Raw genomic sequence first — 23,147 nt, forward strand, 5'->3', positions numbered from 1 at the left:
AGCTATACAATCGCCATAGGAGAGTTGTTTACGTGTAGATGATGTCGCAATCCTACGTGTTAGGGGTATATGTCTTCGTCTGTTCGCATTTTTGTTCCTTCTAGTCCAAGCAGGCTCGAATGAGCATCATTACGCGTAGATTGCGCTCATAGGGGACGAATTAGACGCTGATTTCGGGGATAATTTGTATATATGTGTGATGGTTTGTAAATAAATACACTAGGGAAACCATTTCCACGGTCAATAAATAGCTATTACCGATCTGCTATAGGCAGTAGCAGTGATTACGTCATCTATCCCACGTGTCGAAGCTATACAATCGCCATAGGAGAGTTGTTTACGTGTAGATAATGTCGCAATCCTACGTGTTAGGGGTATATGTCTTCGTCTGTTCGCATTTTTGTTCCTTCTAGTCCAAGCAGACTCGAATGAGTATCATTACGCGTAGATTGCGTTCATAGGGGACGAATTAGACGCTGATTTCGGGGATAATTTGTATATATGTGTGATGATTTATAAATAAATACACTAGGGAAACCATTTCCACGGTCAATAAATAGCTATTACCGATCTGCTATAGGCAGTAGCAGTGATTACGTCATCTATCCCACGTGTCGAAGCTATACAATCGCCATAGGAGAGTTGTTTACGTGTAGATGATGTCGCAATCCTACGTGGTAGGGGTATATGTCTTCGTCTGTTCGCATTTTTGTTCCTTCTAGTCCAAGCAGGCTCGAATGAGTATCATTACGCGTAGATTGCGTTCATACGGGACGAATTAGACGCTGATTTCGGGGATAATTTGTATATATGTATGATGATTTGTAATAAATACACTAGGGAAACCATTTCCACGGTCAATAAATAGCTATTACCGATCTGCTATAGGCAGTAGCAGTGATTACGTCATCTATCCCACGTGTCGAAGCTATACAATCGCCATAGGAGAGTTGTTTACGTGTAGATGATGTCGCAATCCTACGTGTTAGGGGTATATGTCTTCGTCTGTTCGCATTTTTGTTCCTTCTAGTCCAAGCAGGCTCGAATGAGCATCATTACGCGTAGATTGCGTTCATAGGGGACGAATTAGAGGCTGATTTCGGGGATAATTTGTATATATGTATGATGATTTGTAAATACACTAGGGAAACCATTTCCACGGTCAATAAATAGCTATTACCGATCTGTTATAGGCAACTGCAGTGATTACGTCATCTATCCTTCGTGTCGAAGCTATACAATCGCCATAGGAGAGTTGTTTACGTGTAGATGATGTCGCAATCCTACGTGTTAGCAGCGACGTAGCCAGGAATTTGAAAGGGGGGGGGGGGTCAATTTTTGCGATTGATATAGATTTGCAAAGTTGTAGGCACGACTATCTGAGCGGAGCGCCACCATCGGTTGGCGCGGAGCGTACAAGAAAATTTTTGATTTTACCAACCCACCAGATGGCCAGAAACGGCCCTTCCCGAGTGTTCATTCTGGTTCCCCGGCCTCTTGCTAACTTGAGACACCTCATTCAATATCACTTTTAAACCCCAAAAACAAACGAGTTAAATAGTACGTAGTTCAATACTACATAGTGTATTAAAATTAGCAAGGTACACGTACAGAGTAGTCTTACTTTTCAACTTCTGATACTTGTAGATACAAAGATAGGCCAGAAATGTCTTTGATACAACTATAGCCAGTATCTTTGATACAACTGTAGCTAGTAAATGTTTAAGTTAGCCTAATAAGAGACGGCGAGAGCTATCCGACGATTGCCATCTAATGCAAATTTCTCAACTGTTTTCTCAACTGAAATATTATCTGCGTAAACAGGTTCTTAACTACATGTTAAAAAACTGACAAGATCGGATCCTAGTCTTTTTTGGCGGGTAGAGTGTTGAATGAAACGGCACGCGATAGAAATGACAGCCTAGATGACAGAAGAAAAGGTCACCTAATTTAGCCATATTCTTGCTACGTTCATTTCAATAGTTTTTCCTGTCTATAGACTCTTAAACTCGTCCAGCAAGCTTATCGATTTGAATTATGGGTGTTTTTTTAAAACAAGATATCTTGGCCAAAAAAAATGTAGGCCCGGGCCAACAGTGCTACATACTGGCTACGCCCCTAATCATATGATATCATTATCATCAGATTTTGTTTCCTGTTTGAATTCCTTTACATTTTCTTTTACATATTATATTAGAAAGACAAACATAGTGCTCTTTTACAATATTTCCAGTAGGATGATTCTTGTTTATTGTCCAATGTCTGGACTTTAATACACTTGACGAACTTAACTGATGGACAATATAAACTTTCATATTTTGTAATATAGCCAGATATGCAGTGGCCTAAAAACAAATATCGTTACCGCAGTGTATTAGCTGTGTAATACTTATTATAGGAAGTGCGTATCACGTACGATTGCTAGCTTAGCTTCATAACATGCTGTTCGTGCAACAACTTAGGACGACTCATAGAACGACGTTGTCGACGTTACAGTTCGTGACATTCCATAGAGTGCGGTTAGGTAGGCAATATGTATTTTATAACGCAGTGGCCAACTGTAGGCTTGTAATTGGCTGTAAGCTAAATTTATCTACTTGCATCTGCCAAACTAAGTAAGTAGTTGAATCAGTAGGCGTGAATGTTACTACGATTACAATCAAGTTAACGGAGCTGACGAGTATTCAAGATCAAAAGAGCACTGACAAAATACCATGCTAAAAAACGACAGTTTAAAAAAAAAATATCGACACTGAAAGTGGGGGGGGGGGGCGGTCGCTCCCCCTGCTCCCCCTGGCTACGTCCCTGCATGTTAGGGTATATATGCCTTCGTCTGGTCGCATTTTTGTACCTTTTAGTCCAAGCAGGCTCGAGTGAGCATCATAGCGTGTAGATTGCGTTCATAGGGGACGAATTAGTCACTGATTTCGGGGATAATTTGTATATATGTATGATGGTTTGTAAATAAATACACTTGGGAAACCATTTCCAGGGTCAATAAATAGCTATTACCGATCTGATATAGACAATTGCAGTGATTACGTCATATATTCCTCGTGTCAAAGCTATACAGTCGCCGTAAGGGAGTGTTCTACGTGTATTACTTGTAAGCTCTGATGAATTTTATTCTTGATAAAACAGATTACAGAGTTTAAGACACATTGGTCTCTCACTCCAATCCCTCTTATAAATGGGCTCAACCGTCACTGAATTCTATTGTAATTTTTCTTCTCAAGTCAGCCCCGCAATAAAGACCCTTTGGACAATGGGCAAGGACAATAACAACACGGCGTCCAAAGATCTGTTCATTAACACTTCGCTTCTATCATTTAAAATCAAGAACAAAGTACGTTACCATAAAAGGATTTAAAACGACTTCACGTGGGTTTGCTACCCTGCACAAATATAACTGTAGTCACTCAATTTCCGCCATTCAGGGGAATCCCGCAAAAGGAACGGGATTTCCCCTTTTCTCGATCCCCACGCACTTTTACGAAGGAGCGCCATCGTTTCAATTACTGTCAAAACTGATAACGCCGTTACCAACGTACTCTGAAACTCACGCTGTACGGTTAGAAACATTATACGCTACTGATTTGTTGAAGCTGTTTGATTGCCTACCAAAGACGTAAATGTATTCTATCACTATCTAGCTGTCGGACAAACCAGTTCTGCAGTGAAGAGGCTGTTTAGCAGAAACACATTCCGTTTACGTTCGTCGTTGCAAGTCATTATTTTGGGAAATCAGAAGTGAAAATGGTTGATGATTGTGATACGGTACCACCATTGCCGCCTCGGTTTCGGTTCAGAGATTTGGTTTTAGGAGATACATTTGCCGAAAACGAAGACAGGTAGGAAATAATCTTCTTAATTCTGGTTGCTAGCCTAGGCCTTACGTCATACTACCACTGAATCTTAACTGAGTGGACAAGTGACCGTGTCTTAAATTGTTCACATCAGAGTATTCACGAAAAGGATGCATGGTAAGTGTTTAAACAGGTTCTTTCCAATTCCACAATGGTAATTTTCGTAACTTCATAATATTTCACATAAGTCATAGGTTACATTTCTGCTTTAAAAACATTATGAAACATGCTGGTAGCTATTTTGATATCCTAGATTTACAAGGCCTAACGTTAGATCATTCAGATAAAACTTAATTACAGCCTACCACCATATACAACTGGAACAGTGGAAGTAACTTTTACTAGACCTACTGTAGGCCTAAGTTAAAGTGTTAATTGTAACATAGGCCTAGGCCAGCAATGCGAGGGCAAATGACTATGAACTCCTTTAGGCTACGTGTGGATAGTTCAGGACCAAGCTATTTGTGTAGTGAACTTTTTGAATGATATGTTCCTAGCTAGGTGTACTTTAAAGGTTAAGATCAGAACGTAATTTTCAAGTGACACATTGTCTTTGTTTAGGTGGTAATGATAACTGTTTACTTTGGTACATATGGTTGCCATTGAAAATCTATGTCTCTCTTGTGATGTTTTTTCAATGTTGATGTTAAACTTCTCTGTTTAACTTCTGCTTGTACTTCTTTGCATTGGAAACTTCATTAATAATTTTGGGAATATATCACATTTACTCACTTATGATTAATTGTTATTGTTGCCATTTTTGTTGAAGTTGTTAATTTGCCATTAAGAAAGTACACAGCTATTGCACCCAGTTGGGACAATTTTTTCCTATACTTTAGTGTTACTGTATGTTCCGCTTCATAGCACTTTTATTGTCAGTACGAGCGGTATGAATAGCAGATCAAGGAGTACAGGGAGTACAGTTTAGAGAGGTATTAGCATTTGGAAATTGTCCCAACTGGCTGCAGGCTATTAATTGCCTTAAAATTTTGGATGTTATTATGATTTGTTATTATTACATCAGATTAGTGTCGATGGCATTCAAATCCCTTGTGACAGTAGTATGAGTGGATAGCAACAGCCATGTTATGTACAGTATTATATAGTCAGCAGGAATTTTGCAGTTAATTGCCAAATATTTGGCCTAGCAACCATTATGATAACCATTCACAGTATCTAACTTAGAACTCACTTGGATTAAAAGTTAAAAAGAGAGACCGAAGTGAAACTTCTAATATCTGACAGGGAATTTGTTCACAAATTGCATTGAGTCAAACTTAATAAAAGAATATTCATCATGTAGGATTTCAGTGCTATGGCCGAGTGGATAAAGGCGATGGCATTTGAAGCAATGAGGCTTAGCAATCGGAAGGTTCCAGGTTTGATAACTGGCCGGGTTATATAAGGTGGGTTTTTCATCCAAGAGCAATCTACAGTTTTCCCATCTGAATGACTTTCTAAAATTAAAAAGATTCCAAATTTGGGTTCAAATGTTGAATTGGAAGCCACCTGGCGTGTGAGCTGAAATCCATAAGCCCTTGCGGGTTTCTCCCACATTTGTGGCCGCTTAATCGTCGTAAAAATAACTGCTGATTTTAAGATAAGAGTCAAACTTAATGAAAGAATTTTTATCATGTAGTATTTCAATAAGAGTTATGTAATGACAAGAAGACGGTTATAGATGATACAGAGACATCTGAACAGCTGATGTGGATTTAATTAACATAATGAGAAGTACTTTTCACATTGTTTTGCTCCTTTCCACGACACATGACAATTTGTAATGAAGAAACATATATAGTTGACCTATAGGGTCAATTGTACACATGGGACTATACCAAATGTCAACATGTTGTTGCTAGGATACTGATCTCTGGAAAAGTTCTTGGTGGCAACAAAACTCCAAAAGTTTGAACTTTGAAATAAGAATAGCTCTGTGTTGCAAACCTGCTCTACAGTACGTAACACTTGAGTTTATGGATAAATGACAGAGATTAATGGTTAATCTTGACTTATCTCATAACATAGTAAATTGTATTAGTAAGTAAATAAAAAGAGAACCCTGATTCTTGTGATGTAAGGTCTAATGTATTCATATATGTATGTATTTTAGAACCTCCTGTAGCTCAGGCACTGCAGGCAAAGAAGCCTCATTGGCTTATCAAAGCCGCAAGCTGACCGAAGTCAGTCTCTTACATTCATATTTAACATCCATGATTATGAATTGTCAATTGTCAACAACTCTGTAACTGGACGACATATATTAATTTTGGAGTGACTCGAACTCGGGACCTTATGATTGAAAGGCACCGGCGTTAACCACTGAGCTAACACTCTTGAATGACTACTGTACTGCACTTACTCAAAGCTGCCTGGCAAATGGAGATTTTAAAATTTCAAACTGTGGTTTTCAAAAAGGAACTACTTTTGGATATGTGATTTTCTTGTTTTTTTCTTCCACAAACTCTGTAGCATGTTTTCTTTTCATTACAATCCTTGTTGTAACCTACCTGTGCAGTTAATGTTTCAAGAGTTTGGACAGCATGATGTTTACTATTAAAGTTCTTCTATATCAACTGATCTACCCGTGTTTGTATGTTAATCAATCAAAATGTACTTAAATGTATTACTGCCTGGGGTTCAAATTACTTTAAAGCCACTAACAGTCATGAATCTGTCAGGTCTATTTTTGTTGTTGTTGTTGAGCATCTCACTGTAGTATCCTACAGTACACTATTATAAGTGAGTCTAGAGGGCAAGTTCACTTTATCTGACTAGCATTAGAAATCTTGGGAACAGAAGGGAGGGAGAGTGGGGGGGGGGGGTTTATTGCAGTATATTTAGGTCAAACATTAGCCACATTATTGGGGAAAAGTTATGATTCCTTTTTGCCTTTTGACTACGCTTTGACCTGCTGGAGTTTATCATGGCATCTATTGTATGCACTAGCTTTTCATCCTAATTTAGAGAGCTAGGCCTTTGTTTTTATACTGTACATAAATGTCCCAGTTTACAGGAGGTCAATGAGTCTTGGGAGAGTCTACCACTCTTTCATAACCTGAAGCTAGTACTCCTAAAGATAGTAAATAAAGATAAATTTTATTTTAGCCAACACAAGGATTTAAAACTTTCTCTGTTTTTGAAGCAAATACAGTAATTGTGACTGACTCACAAACACTTTAGCTCTGTCCCGCAGGAAATTTTTTAACTTGGGCAATTATGTCAACATGAGATTATGACCTACTTGACACTGTCTTGTGGAAGCAGGCTTGATTGATCTAACTTGTCGGAATAACAGGCTTCTGTTTGTCTTAGAGCTACGGTAGTCCGCTGTTAAAAAAGTGAATAATTTATCCAGTACGTACAGTACTGCATAACAAAATGCAATGCAAAATGATGGAGTTGCTGTACAATTGTAAAGATGTAAAACAGTTTGTTTTACACAGGAACCTTAATAAGACACAAAATACAGACTGCAAAGCAAAGTTTGAACATTAAATTATTTGCTGTGTAACGACGCCGAAACATTGTTTATAAACATATTCTTCCAGTTTATTAAATATGTCATGATTGTTGTTGTTATATATCACAGAGTGTAATAAAAAAAGGCTCTAAGTGTAAGTATCAGAGAATTGCACAAGCTGATCGCATTTACTGTACAGGAGACCAGTAAGTACTGTAGTACTGTTGCCATTTAATATATAACAATATATGTATTTAATGCACAAAAGGCTGCAAATTTGTTCTTTTCTAAAAAGCCAAGGGGGGACATCCAGACCCAGTGAGGCACATGAGGTTGCCTCCCCTGTGAAAAAAAGAAGAAATAAGAAAGTTGATGAGAAATATTCAGAGTTAAATGAGAACCAAATAATATGCAAGTACTTACCTTGTCTGATGATACAGTGACCTGTTATTTCCTTGGCATTTGTAAGATTGTTATGACTTACCCTGACAAATGATACAGTGGCGTTTGGTCTTCAAAATTGGGTACATTGCTAATCAGAAGAATAATCAATTAATAATTACTGCTGATCAATTTGGTAAAAACTATTTCATCCCTTGCCCAATTATATTAAACTCAGTTTTTGATGTACTGATGACACAATAGTGATCATAAATATATTCACCACTAGTCGTGTGCACCATGGTGACAAACTGACAGATAAGTACTGTAACAGTAAACAGTAAACAAAATTGGTTTGGTAATATTATATGCAGAGTTCCATCATACAAAGTCTGTACGTTCACAAAACTTAAATGGTGGTAAATAAAGTAAAATGCTTGTTAAAGTTTTGCCAGCATATTGAGTTACTCAGTATTCATTACTTGATTTTCTAGTTTATTTTGAAGTTATACTGAATGTTCTTCAAAGTATCATGGAATATATACATTTCTTGTGAGGTCTGTCAGCATCAGCTGTGCATCTTACAAAGCTGCTATTAATTTTGTAATTGAACCCTGCCAATCCCACACACACACACACCGATCTCCTTAAAACAACCCGGGTTAAAGAACCCAAAATAAGTTGGAAATTTCACCCTTTTTTTTGTGAGAACCATCCATGAAATTTATGTATAGGTTTTCAGCTTCCTGATCGACATTCAGAATGAAAAGTGGAAAGAAAAAATCTGATGCGTTCCCTGTGATTATGATCCATGGTCGTATCACAACTCAAAATGACATGCACAGTATCGCAGGCAATTATGAGGGTTGACATACGTGCTTGTGAGATTTCTGCATGTTTCTTGCATTAATGGACGATTGCACGTTTACATCAGTTTAAAAATTTACTACAGGTTTGATACTTTTCAGGGAGGAATTATGTCCTAGATTTACCAAAGTACTTTTGAGGTTCACATTCATTTTGTTAGTTCATGAATTTAAGTATTCAGAGAATGTGCGCATAATTTGAACCAATTTGAAGAGACAAAGGTTTTTAATATCATTTGAATTTTTAAAGTTCCATTACTGTACATAAACAAACTATAATATGTGTATCATGTCCTTGATTATACTTCTTAATTTCTGCATATAGAACAGCTATGAGAAGAAATAATGGAATTTATTTTTAAAAAAAAGAGAGAGAGAAATTAAAAAGGGAGTAAAACATTCAGAAGCATAATAAGGCTGGTAACAACTTGAATATACTCAACCTTTAAGATATTCCTCTTCAAACTGAATATTTATATTCTAACTGATATATTCCTATTTCTATGTACATGTCTTTTGTGTAACATCATTTTGGTGAAATTTCTCTCTCTCTGTTTAATGTCGAAATATGTGAGGATATTCACCTTACAATAATGGAATTGCCATTCTCCTTTGAATACCTTTATATTTTGCAGTTTTTTTTCTAGTCTTTACGATAGGCCCACAGGCATTTTATAATTCTCTATTAGTAGTACAGAAGTTGCAGTTCTTACTGTAGCTGAGCTGGTTCTCTTTACCATTAAATATTGCTCAAATGCTCATTTCTTTTCCTTACCTTGCTATATGTTTTTGTATCCTTAGGATAATCGAACACAGCTCTTAGCTTCCCAGAATAAATCTCTCCCTACATATGATGATAAGTTTGATCTACATATATGCAGATCCATCTACCTACCAAACCCTTATTTGTGCCATCAATCACACACTGCCGTGTGTCTCCTTTCATCTTTGGTCGTACGGCTACAAGGTGGATATTTCGGTGTACTTTGTGTCGGTATATTTGAGATTTCCCGACATTTAATTGCTACCGCTGACAACTCTATGAGATCTTTAGTTTCTCTATTAAATCATGCAGTACTGTTCTTACCAGGGCAGGTCTCATGATTCATTGATATCTACATAGACCACTCTACCTTTTTGCTTTAACAAGCTTGTCGTTTCCATGGTAATGCCATGACTTTGTTTTCTTTAGGTAGTTGTGCTGTGCAGTGCTTTACAGTTTGTTTATTTCAACTGTTACAATAGAAATTGATTTTGGTACTTTGTATAGTCTTATTTTAATGAGCTCCATTTTATAGGACAAATCAATTTTCTATTGTGAGGGTTGCAAATTGTCTATATCATGGGTAAACATGATAATTTTGCATAGAGTATATGTATAGCTACCTGCTGTGCTCATTTACATTGTGTACATGTATATATACAGGTTCACTTTTCAAAGTAGTGTAGTTGCACAATATGTGTATGCGGAGGGAATAATTTATCTGATTAGTATCACATAGCTAAATGCTACATTTAGAAGGGTTTTAAGTGGCCAGACCAAATGCAAAGACGTTTAAAAAGTGCTTGTTTCTCAGAAAACAAAAATATTTAAAGTATTTTGGTGTAAGTAAAGTTAAAGTTGAAGGTTTACAGTCTTGTTCAAGTCTAAGACCCTCTCACATGACTTAAAAACAATTAACCCCTGGTCCTTGGTAACTTGTCACACCCACTCACCAAAGTGTGCACAATTAAAACAATCCCTCCTGGGGCATTACAGTGCACCACATCTACGTGTCCCCTGTGGGACTTCCCATAGGGTGCAGCCACAAACTGCACAAGCAACTATACAGTATTTGCAAGTAACTCCCCAAGTCCCTATAGATACACCTGGATGAACCCAAGGACACAATGTAATGATCTGGCCAGCACTCTAACCTGCAAACCTTAGATAACAAGTCCACTGTCTTAAAAGGTCCATGTTGCATTTATCTGGAATTTTTAGCATTCCTTTGTCACTTACATTCATTTACATATCACTAACTTGCGATTGAGGAAAGAGAGATTACTGTGATAGAATTTTTACCTGGTGAACCCTAATTGGCGAGTAAACCTTTTCGTAAAAATTGACAATTTTTTGTCCCAAACAGTTACAGTATGCATGCACACCACAAAATCAACCAACCAAATCATCTCTATCACGTGACATCAGACAATAACAAACCCCTGTTTCGCTCATTTTATACGTACATTGATGTACTAGGAATATATACTAGTAGTTCAGTAACTGAGCTATGCGTTTTCCATTTCCTTTACACATAACAATATCTGCTAATCAAAACCTTGAAAAATAAGTTCTAAATAGACGAATACAAGTATTCACTATGCATATTGAAGCTTTTGTTAACACGAACGAGCTAGCTCTAGAGCCTAACATGGGCAAATCATAGGTATATTATTTGCAGCTTGTACGTACTATTAGTGTACTAATGAGTAACGTTAGTTGGTGTATTACATGTTCATGAAAAGAATCAATCATGGCAAATAGAAAGGCATATTAATACAATAAATAATAGACTAGACATATATGCTATAGTCCTAAGGAATTTGGGCCTTCGATGTAATCCATGGTTTGTTCCAAACATTTTGGTATCTGTCCTCCAAATTGACCAATCAGTTTGTGGGTATTTTCTGTCACGTCTGATTCATGATTGACAACATGTTATAGCATGGTCAGTAAATACCCACTTTGTGCTTAATTGGACTTTCCATAAACTAATGATGGCTTTATTCATGATTTCTTTGTTTATATTGCAAATTTTGTTGAGTTAGGTTTCATTTTACATTTTGAAGGGATAAATGAAAAGCCGGTATGTTTTGGTAATTTAACAGATTTTCAAAGCAATATGCAAGCTCTTTTTATAACGTTCGTATAGGACTATGATGCACTGCACTGTACTATATCGTTCGCACACTGGTATAGTATATGGCACAGTCAGTAATCCAGATATACTACTGCACGTATTGCGCAGAACTGAGGCAACCCAACGTGACCTGTATGCATGAAATGCATATAGAGAGAACTTTCTAGGCTTGGCTAATCATTGGATAATAGCCATTTTGCTGAAGAAAATGTTCATCTTTTTTGCTCAATTTTGTAAGATCCAGATGTTTTTTGAGCTAAATATGTCATGTTTGGAGTAGCGTAAAGATCACAAACTTCAACATTGCTACACAAAATGTGAACATTAAGGTTTGTGAAATGCTAGTCAAACTTAGAGTAATTTGACATAAAAAAGAAAAAAAAAAGAAACGAAGAAACACTCCAAAACCAAAAAATCAATAATAACAATTAACAAGTTTATATGAACATTTAACTATTAAGCTTAACACTAAAAAAAAGATCTATCAGGTTGTCTAATGTTCTCAATAACTTTTCGCTATGCATTTGTGTGTTAAGTACCTTGAAAATGCTACGAGCATCCATAGAAGTAATTATATCCTGCAGTACCTTCAAGTTCATGTATTTCTTTTCCTTATCATAAATCTTAACTAAATATCATACAAAACACTCATAATTAAACCCAGCTTAGAGCTTCATAGATGAGGGATACACCACTTGTGGAGTTGTGACAGTTATGAATCAAGTTTTTGCATTAATGTTACAAGTACAACCTTTTCTCAAAATGTTCTTGTTTTTAACAATCCTTTTCAACTCTTGTTTCAAGTGGCTTGATTCACACAGCTAACTCCTTGAGCAGTTCTCCTTGAAACTAAGTGCGATGATAACCTTCCCGTGGAGACGTGGAATTATAGAATCATTCATGTCTATCTATACAGACAATCAAGGAAAGGTATATGAAGTTACTTTATATAAGTGAAACGCTTAGTACCAGCTGACAACCTGTCCTATGGATTAGATTTAAGAAGGGATTAGATTTAAGAAGGGATTAAAACTAAAACTTTTACATTCTCATTACAGCGTTATAAAAATGTTGGCTTGATCTGTTTGAGGATCATCAGAGTCCTATGAAAGAGTCTAAACATTAGATTCCCATTTAAAAATAAATTGAAAATATCATCAAACAGAAGTAAAGAAAATTAGAATTTGAGAGGAAATTTTTTTGAAATCAATGTCCATGTGGACAACTATGACATTGACCGAGCCACTCTTGTTAGCTTGAACATCTTCAAATTTATTACAAAATGATATCAGCGGGCATTGTGTTAAAACTTAAATCTGGGAAATCGTAACATCCCCCACAGCATACTGTAGCTTAGTATTTGTGACAAAGAGTCTGTCCCAAAACTACATGTTACCATGACGATACAATTTCAAGGTTACATATGACAATTACGGAACATAGCTTCAAATTGGCTCCGGCCATCTTTGCTGACTGTCAAGTACTGCAGCTTGCCACATTGCCCTTCTTAAATGTGCAAAATATGCTAGCTGTGTCCTCATCATTACTACAATTAAAGTTTTACAAAGTAAAGTCTTGAACAATCATTGCTCTCTCTTTTACGCTGGTTGCCCAATCTCCCTGAAGGTATCCCATCGTACTGCAGTCTGAACAGTGTTAAACCTTTCATGCACAGTGAGGGCACCTCATATTTGTCATGTTTAAAGATGAATTAATGTTCACTTACCAAATAATTTAAATAAAACCTTTTATCCTTGATAAAACTTACATAAATGGCATTATTATACAAGGACACTCTGTTATAAATGTCACATTGGCCTTTACATGGGGGAATAAATGAGTTAAACCTACAGTATGTTAACTGCCTCTTAGGGTTGGGAATTTTGCTTGCCAAAAAATACCAAAGGTAAATAACGGTGCTGTGTACAAACAAAAAAATAAGGAAAAGGGCAAAAATCTTTTAAATTGTGTTGTAGCAAACTTGCTTCATTTTGTCTAGTATGCTTTGGAATGCTAATACTCCCTGCTATACAGTGTAGTAAATACTGTGCACATCAAACTTTCAAAATATATTTGCAACAAATTGTCACCATATATATTACATACAATAGCCCACATCAATAGGGTAAGTATTACTCAAAAGTGGGTGGGCGAAACATATTTGTTGGGTCTCTGAATTTGTCCACATGTCAAAAGTGATCTAGTCTTCAGAGCTTGCCACCACAGATAGATAAGGCTATATTTTTACATTTTGAGCATGGATTTTGAGGTGCTCATGCTGGAGAGAGGGGGGGGGGGTCAGTCTCCATTAAAGATCCTTGGTTGTGGACATAAATGTTTGCAGAGCCCTGTTAGCCTAGCTAGCTACAATATGATTATCTTTGGTGAAGTAACTGAAAAGTGGATGCATGACTGTATTTATATGCTGTACTGTAGCTCTTATATGTAAGCCTTTGCATTGCACAAGTTATGGAATATATTGGTAGAATAAGATGCATTTACAGTACAGCAGATGTGATCCCGCCAGCTAAAACTGCCCATGGATTAACTAATCATCAAAGTTGGTTACATAAAGTAGTCAGTTTAACATATAGTATATACTGCACACATGTATTATAAAGTAGTAAGTAAAGCATACAGTATGTTGCACAAATAGCATCATAAAGTAGTCAGGTAAACACAGTATATACTGCATAGTGCACACATAGGATCATAAAGTAGTCAGGTAAACATACATATACTGCACACATATCATCATAAAGTACAGTAGTCAGTTAAACAGATATAGTATATATACTGCACACATAGCATCATTAAGTAGTCAGTTAAACGTATATAGTATACTGCTCACATAGCATAATAAAGTAGTCAGTAAAGCATACAGTATATGTTGCACACATAGCAGAATGTGTTTATTGTGCAGTTCAAATCTGTTTCCTTGGCTTAATTCATCTCTTAGCCATGACAAAAGAATCTAATTTGTAGTAGACATATTAAAACAATTATAAGGTATAATTTGCTAGCTACTAGAATATTACAGACTAGAAGCAGTGTACATGGGAACGGTTGTATATCTCGTCATGCATGAAAATTGAGTTTCTGCCCTTTGGATGGATACTCCGAGGCTGAGGTGTAAACAGATCATTGTAAACTGTTAGTTTACAAAGAAAATGGGAATAATTGTTAATATTTTAATATCTTAGTGGCAATAAAACATAATTAATGGAGAGCTGTATCTCACATGACATTATGCAGTATATTATATATTTCTTATAACAATATACAATTTTTTCATAGCTCTTGCATTTTAGTCCTCCATTTACATGAAAATCTGCATAAATATGAAGTCTTTTATTTAAATCACGTCTGGAGAAGAAAGGTTTAGGCTTTCACGGAGTGACATTGATTTAATTTGCAATTCATCTCGTTGCAGCTTTGCAGTCGGCAAGATTGACATCTGTATGTTTGCGTATCTCTTTTAGCTTGAAGCAACCGTACTCATGTCCCGTTTGACTGACAAGAGGTTTAGAGAAAGGGTTACAACGATCGATGAATCCATCTTCATCTGAATGACATTACATGGCAATGTTAATATGATCATGTTTGTAAATGTCACAGACTTTAAACTCGTTTTGAAATAAAAGTGTATAAATGTATATCAGACACATCCAAGTCGGATGTGGCCAACAATGTAGATCTTCTGTGTAAAAATAATAGAGAAAACAAGGCTGTTATGATGTACAAGAATATCTTGAGTTTATAAGTTCATACTTTGCTTCATACTTGCTTAACAATTATAAAGTAAATTGTTAGGCTCTCTGTCTTCTAGTCAGTTTTGTCGTAATTGACTTTGTTGTAACTGAAGACATTATTAACGGTCCTTGCAAAACCCCAGGATTCTTTTTTGTATATCGAAATGGAACACTATGGATCACTCTTATACGGACTTTGAAAATTGTGAGGGGGACGTACACAGATTGCAAAGTCGGCAATGACTATAAGGAGGGTTGCAAAGTCGGTAATTACTATATAACGCAAATTCGGTATTTACTATTACTGTTCGATTTGTCCAACACGGCAGCAAACAGAAACGTACTCAAAGCCAAAGTCAAAGTGATTAATCAGGTCACACATCCGGAGTCTATGCATGCGAAGTTCTTCAATACTGCCCTCGTTACCTTTCGGGGAAACATTTCAAACTGTAGTTTTGATTTAAGTATCTACACATGAATTTGGCAAAATTATGCATTTAATTCTGATGCATTATACACTATATAAAGTATGATCTGCTTTACAATGTGGTCAATATATTGTACGGTCACAATTAAAGGCATTGAAGACTCGCCCCACACCGTGTGCGGCCATCTGTAAAAGTTAACTTCTCGTTGCTTGCAAGTGACGTTTTGTTCGTGTCGCTACAAAATGCTGACAGTAATGAAACGTGATACCTTGTTATCTTTAGCTGGACCTGAGATGTCCATCTGCATTGTTTGTACACTGTGCTGTGGGTATTGACCGCAGCTATATGTACTGACCGTACACTAGTGTCTAATTACCGACGGTAGCAAGCTGTGTATGTTTTTTCTGGGATCGATGGTGGTGTCTAACACTTCTGTTACACCTCATTCGAAACTAGGTCAGAATACCGGCATTAGACATTTCTTCACACCCTTTAATGTTTCAGAGGCACCGAATACGTACATTCATTGACCATTCAGCAATATTGTAACACTTATGCCTACATGGTATTAATCTTCAAACTTTGCAATCCTGGTAAGATGTTCTATATTATGTGAATCCTGTCCACAATAGACATATTTTACACACTTCCTGGTAAAATGCTCTACATATTATGTGGATCTTGTCCACTGTAAATGTAGACTGCATTTTATGACCTTCAGTTTATTTTGGCAATATAGATCCTTTGATGAGAAAAACTATTATTCTACAAAAACCAATCAATCTGCTCAACCATTATCATTATGGCAACTCATTTATTTTCTGTCAGAAGTAATCAAGAAAACCGCACCACTGAAAGTAATGTGTGTATAAAGCAGAAAAAGTGAGTCAATATTAATAATTAGATTCCATCGCTGTTGGACACTAACTGCTTTTATTGTCATAATGCAGTTTCTGACATATGGCTAATGTATGTAGTCAAATTTGATGGTAAATAATGACTTAAATGCTGAAATGTTGTTAAGTTGCAAATGTTTTAATTCCTTAACATTAAATCCAATAAAACCACAAGTGGTACATGGTGTCTCACTCTAGTTTAAAAAATTTTTTTTTTTTATGAAAGAACAAAAAAGAAAAAAACTGCAATGTCATCAGAAACTGGGAATCAGCTCCTGAATACATATGCATTAAAGCAGCTTTTATGCATTAATTCACCTTTTGTGAGAAAAAAAGGAAAGAATTGTAACAAAAGAACGACAAGTTGTCAAATTTTCAAACTGAAAGAATCATGTAAAGTAATTAATCATTAACATTTACCTTAATTAACAATTAATTGATAAAGAAAATGCCTGTAAATATCGGAGGTTGTAAATTACTGTTTTAATATTCTGTTCAATTACAATCTGACTTTGAGATATATACTACTGTAAGAATTAGTTTGGTATTAACACTGCCTGAAATCTGTGACCAAATTTAACTTATAAACTGTTGCTTTAATTTGTTCATTATGAAAGCCTATATATTATTCTTGATGAACTTCCACTCATAATTGGCCTTGTCAAATCCACTGCTGATGTTTTTGTTACCTCTGATACAGCTAAGTGCATGACCAAATTGTCAGCTAAAGAACCAAGTAGTCATAGATGGACTATATAGTTACGAGCGCGTATGAGCTGGATATATAAAGTGATTTATATGAAAACTGTCAAAGTTTCCTTCTTTAGAGCGATCATCAATTCTCAGAGAGGATAATAGAATCTATCGCATATATGTCCAAGAAGAAGTGTTAATATAGCCGCTTGTGCATAAATGTCTGAAATCTGGCTTGATGGTATTTAGATGGGAAGATGTCATTTGAATGAAGACTTATTCAGCACTCTATGTTGTTACTGACATAGCTTTCTTAGGTACATGCAGATACAATGCAAAGGACTTACATGCTGTAAAGTAGTAATGCAAGTAAAATTGATCTTGTGAGTGAAAATGGGAGAAATTGTGATTTTAACATTATGAAAAGGATGGGAATCTTGAAAAAATTTGATGTTAATACATAGATTACTGTACTATAGGCTGTTGTACTGTAATGTTCTGTATTTTACTGCTCTGTGCTGTGCTGTACTGTGCTGTACTGTATTGTATTGTACTGTATTGTAGTGCTCTGTACTGCATTATACTGTACTTTACTGTACTGTAAATTTTATTGTACTGTTACTGAATTCATCTCACATCATTTGTGGTTGTGACATGAAGCTAAACTGACTTTTGACAATACATTGCAATGGATTCACCAACATTCTACACACTTTAGATTTTAATGTAACTTCTCTATATAAAGCCTCAATTATAGTTACAGGACTTCACATCAACCAGTGAAAGTACATAGTAACGCCATTAAACTTTCAGTAGATCTGGTTCAATTTCGTATGCATGAACCACCCATGCATTTGTCAGTATTACTATTCAAACTCCTTGACCTCTTCACTTGAAGCATGTTTCATTCAAATCTGTTTCCAAATATGTTTTTTGGGTCTTTTACGATCAATGCCTACACTGTATCGGAAAAATTCACCTAAGTATTTTAAAACACTGCAAGCCTGAGTACTCATACAAGAGATATCAACAGGGATTTTTGAGTATCCATGCATGAATCTAGCAGTCTTTAATAATTAAAGTATCACCAGGAACTTTCTCTATTTACTGAAGAAGACTGACATTTCCGAGGACAATCCAAGGAAATATTGAAGACGGTAAATTATTCATCAGTTGGAAGTTTGATAGTTATTTCTAGGGATAAAGTAGAGAAAAGGGAGCTATGTACTATATGTGTCCCTCCTGGTCCCCACTCTTCTCTATGTACTCTCTCAGATATCCCTACACCTCTCTTCTAGGAATTACCTTAGAACCCGCTGTCGAAACTGTTAAATTCATCCACCTGAGATGAATGACATTACCATGTATTATAGTCTACCTGTATTTGATGCCACTTATAACTAAAGTATACACATTACATTATGATATTATGTACATTTAAGATCTTTCCAGGTAGCATTTGTTATTAGGTTTCAGGCAAAGAACTGTACAATATATATGTTTGTTGTAATTTATAGTTAATTTATGATGCCCTTGGGGAGGAATCTTTATTTACAATGCTTGCATGTTTTGTAACTTATCAAATCATACAGTTCAGATTATATTAAGGCGCACTAGATCTTTAGCAGAGAAAAAGAAAAGAAGGTTTAATTAATAGAGAGATTCTGAACTGCATGTGCACATTTGAAGGGATATTTTATGTCAATATGTGCTGCACACAAATTTGATGTGTACTCACCACAAATGTTAACATGTTTCCATTTGTTTAATACTTTTTTACCAGCAAAGTAAAGTTTTTAGACATTCATTTTGTTGTCAGCAATATCTATGATTCCAGGCATGTTTTGCTTATAAAATCAATCTCATTTTATTTTGCCACATGTCTTATTTTTGAGTTCAAGGTTGATATTGAAATTATTGTGAAATCTTTTAGGCTCGTTTGGCAAACGATTTATCAGGAGTAAACCATTCATGTCGATGTTGCAGTATATCATCACCACTATATATTTATGTGGTTAGGTCAACTTTAGACAGTCTAACAATGCATGAATAAGTTTGTTTGCATTCGCCTCTGTGATTTGCATAATTTCAACTCAATAGTTACTCTACAGCTGTACGAATGTCACACATCTAAGTTGTCCTTTGCCAACACTAAATCCATCTGCAGTACAAATATACGTTCAGAAGATCTTTGTTTCGCTTGAAAGGATGACACTATCCTATCTAATACCTCCTCCTTTAAAGCATGTTAAACTTTAATCAATAATACGAAGCAATACTGTAAGTAAAGATCTATGCTTGCTTGAATGCTACTTTACAATAGTTTGACATTAATATGTAAAGTAAAGTGTACCTCCTTCTTTATTATGCATTTAAAACTTTAATTATTAGCATGACAAAGCAATAAGTAATAGAGGCTTGACATTAACATAATGTAACATATCTCCTTCATATATGAATTTTTAAGCTCAAATTATAAAGCACTAGAAATGCAATAAGTAAGGATCTGCAGGAATGGACGGGAGTCTGCTTTGACATTACAGTACTACAGTTTTGTAACATTTCATCTTCATTATGCATTTTAAACTTTAATTAGTGTAAAAAAGCAATTAAAGAACTTGTGCATGCCTGGGATCATAAATACAATACTTACATCTTAGTTAAATAATCTATTTGTGCACAGACAAAACTGTGTGTACATGTGATACGCCATACTGACCTTTCGACTTTACTGAATTATTAAACTTTGAATGTATCACAGTCTGTTCTATACTAATTAATGTGTCTCATGTACACATATCTTACAACAGATGAAAGAGCTCCACATGCATGTACCTGAGACTATCATGGTGCTATATAACTTCCGTGGAGGTTTTCGAGATGTCTACGTTGGCAGTTTGTGTACTTAATTTTAATTAACTTCTTGGTCATTTTTTACCTTGTAATGAACGTTAAAGGAATCTAATATTTGTTTCCGTTTTATCAGCATACATTCCAGGGCTATAAGTTAACATTGGATCAATACTGACTTCATCAGTATGTATAGCTTGATTTTTAAAACTTTGATATTGCAGAAACAAATTATCAGGGAATTCTGTTTAAGAAATAATTCATAAACAGATAATAACCAGGGGGAAACAGATCTCTAGACTTTTTAAGTCCCTTTTTTGTATACATGAAGGATTGTCAACCTGCATTCATACTATATAACCAAAGTGGAAACAAGTGAATTTGTTCTCACATTGTCTACAGATGCAATGGTTGATCTTAATTAGCATCATTATCATGGTTATGTTTCTACTGTAAGTTGAATAATAATGGTTCCCTTTGCCAAACTTTAAGATACATAATTGTGTAATGTAGTATGGAGTTATGTCCCCTTTTTTTATCACTTTAAGAATGTATGCCTCTTTGTCTTAAGAGTAACTAATTTCCTCCATGTTCCTGAGTTTATTCACCCCTCACCCACATCATAGTTGTACAAGCTCCCTTTGTCTTAGCTCCATGAAATATTCATGATTAACCACAGATGACAACCTGTTGCATCTCTTGTGTATAAAGATGTGGTTAGTCATAGCCCTCTTCTATATGTGCCTTAGTAATTATAAGTAAAAGAGTCTGTGACCAAGAGTCTATGTCACAGAGAGGTTATTGTCCTTACTTCTCAGGAAGTTGAATGAGCATTCCAGACTTCAGAGAGTGCAGTTCAGATACACTATTCTGGATCTGCACGCCATCAAAAATATTATCTCAGAAGAAATAAAGTTGATCGATATTCTACAGTTATATCCATGTCTGAGTGTCTCTTTATCTGGCACTGTTAATTCTACTTATGTAATAATGGAGTCCTGAACTTATTCAGGCCGGAGAAACCCCAACCTAACATGGCGCCCTCACGTCACGTCTTGTTTTTTACATAATTTTATTGGTTTAAAAGGAACTTATATGGCTGTTCATATAATTTAACATTTATGTACAATAATTTTGGAGGTTTATGAATTTTCGTCTTCACAAGGTACTGGAAACCACTCACAATGTGTGGCCATAAAAATGCTACACATCTTTGTACAAAAAACATTATGTAGTACAATATCAGTCTGGTAATTTTGTGTAGGTGCATTTTACTAATTGCTACTCCATACTTGTTATCCCATACATACATACTGTAAAGTACATTACTGTAGATTTTATTGCAGTGATTCAGCTAAAACTGAATCATCCTAGAAAGTTTGTTCTCCGTTTTTCCATTTTGCATAGAAAGGCCAGAACTGTTCGAACTAAATTAGAAACTGTACCTAGACTACTTTTCTCTTTCTGAACGGTTATTGATTTGAGATGGAAGAGAATTACACGGCTTGTTGACATCCCACTTCTTTTACACTGGTGCAAAGACTGAACTGAAGGAGGAGGCAGCTGTAGTTAATGAGATCGGAAACTCGTCTTCTCTTACCCGTATCGTCACATTTCCTGTTTTTTACAGTGACTTGGAAATTTTCCGGAAGCAGAGAAACTTGCCTCGTCGATTGTTGTTAATAATGTAATCGTTGTTAAACATATCGGTAAACATCAAATCTATAATATGTGTTGTCTCGTTCACATTTAGGGCTGAGATATTGATTTTAAGTTGATGAGAAACAAATATTGCCTTGAAAGTGTGAGGTTGTGGTGTCTGTACCCAGAAGTGGGTCTATGAGTAGGTATTATGGTGCTAAACGTGTACTAGTTTATAGGCTACTGTAGGTAGACGGGAAAAGTTCAAAAGTAGAGTCAAGACAGATATTTGATTCCATTGCTTTGAATAATAAACCAGGAAGAGTTGGGAAGTGGCGTCACCATGAAGGTGGTTGGTGGGGGTGGGGGAAGGGTTGGTGGAGGGGGGAGGGCTGGAGCAGCCTGTGAAAAATAAAAGTAAATGAACATAAAAAAAAGGCAGGAAGATACACAAATGTTTTACTTGGCTACCACAAAAATTTTGTTGATTTGAAGCTGTTATAATTCTGGAAATTATGCTGAAAAGTGCAAAGCTTCAGGGGGATTCGCCAATTTCTCCCCCACTAGGCACCCACATCGTTATGGTGTCAGGCTCAGCACTCGCAGTGATGCCTGCCAAACCAATTAACACTGTAACCCTCATGTAGACTAGCAGGGAAATGCTATCATTTGTAATCACCTCTCCTTTGTATTTTTCGTCAAAGATGTGAATATTTAGAATCATATTCCGATAATTTACTTTGCTCCTCGCTTACCTGTCTCCCCACAACCTTAGCACTACTATTCTACCGTGCCTAGAATGAACTGCACGCTCTCGATATCCTTCCTTCTCATTCTACCATCCAAAGTGCCAGCATCGTGCGTTTCTTTGTCTGGTTCTTCCTCATCGTTAGTCGTACGGAACGGTAATTCTATTCCGATATTTCTTGTGCCACTGTCTACACATGTAATGTCCGACAGTAGGTAGCTTATTGATTCTGTGTTGTTTACACTAAAATCTCTCAGTAGATAGGTCAGCAGGTTGACAAACGGTCAAGTTTCATTCGAAATAGTTTTGAACACCTCAGTGAAAGCGTCCACACGACAAATTATTAATATAGGAATAAATTTCAGTAATTAGTCAGTCAACATTTGCCTTTGGTGACAAAACCTGTTTTATGTGTAAAAGTAAGTTGGCCTGATGTTTCGATCCGAGAAGGATCTTCTTCAAATGACAAGTAACAGTAACAGAAGGGACAAAAACACATACAGAATACAGACGAGTTAATGAGCATGGTGAACACAAAGAGGGGATAAGTAGACAAGGGATGGAGAGGAGAAAGACAGAAACCAACTCTTCCCCTGTTGGTTTCTTTTTTTCTTCTCTCCATCCCTTGTCTACTAATCCTCTTACATCTATCTCTTTGTG

General features: G+C 36.0%; 1 protein-coding gene across 4 annotated transcripts in view; it reads left to right on the forward strand.

Moving 5' to 3' along the window:
* Positions 1-3,561: 3,561 nt before the first annotated feature.
* The window catches only part of LOC139963361 (potassium channel subfamily T member 2-like), a 147,767-nt gene continuing 128,181 nt past the window's right edge, over positions 3,562-23,147 (forward strand). For 2 of the 4 annotated variants that reach the window (XM_071964032.1, XM_071964033.1), the window contains exon 1: positions 3,562-3,851. In XM_071964032.1, coding sequence (XP_071820133.1) covers positions 3,757-3,851 — 95 coding nt within the window. In that variant the 5' untranslated portion in view covers positions 3,562-3,756. The remainder of the gene's footprint in view (positions 3,852-23,147) is intronic. The other 2 variants (XM_071964036.1, XM_071964037.1) reach the window with 1 other exon arrangement.

The sequence above is a fragment of the Apostichopus japonicus genome, chromosome 22 (genome assembly GCF_037975245.1).
Source record: "Apostichopus japonicus isolate 1M-3 chromosome 22, ASM3797524v1, whole genome shotgun sequence".
In the NCBI taxonomy this organism is placed as follows: Eukaryota; Metazoa; Echinodermata; class Holothuroidea; order Aspidochirotida; family Stichopodidae; genus Apostichopus; species Apostichopus japonicus.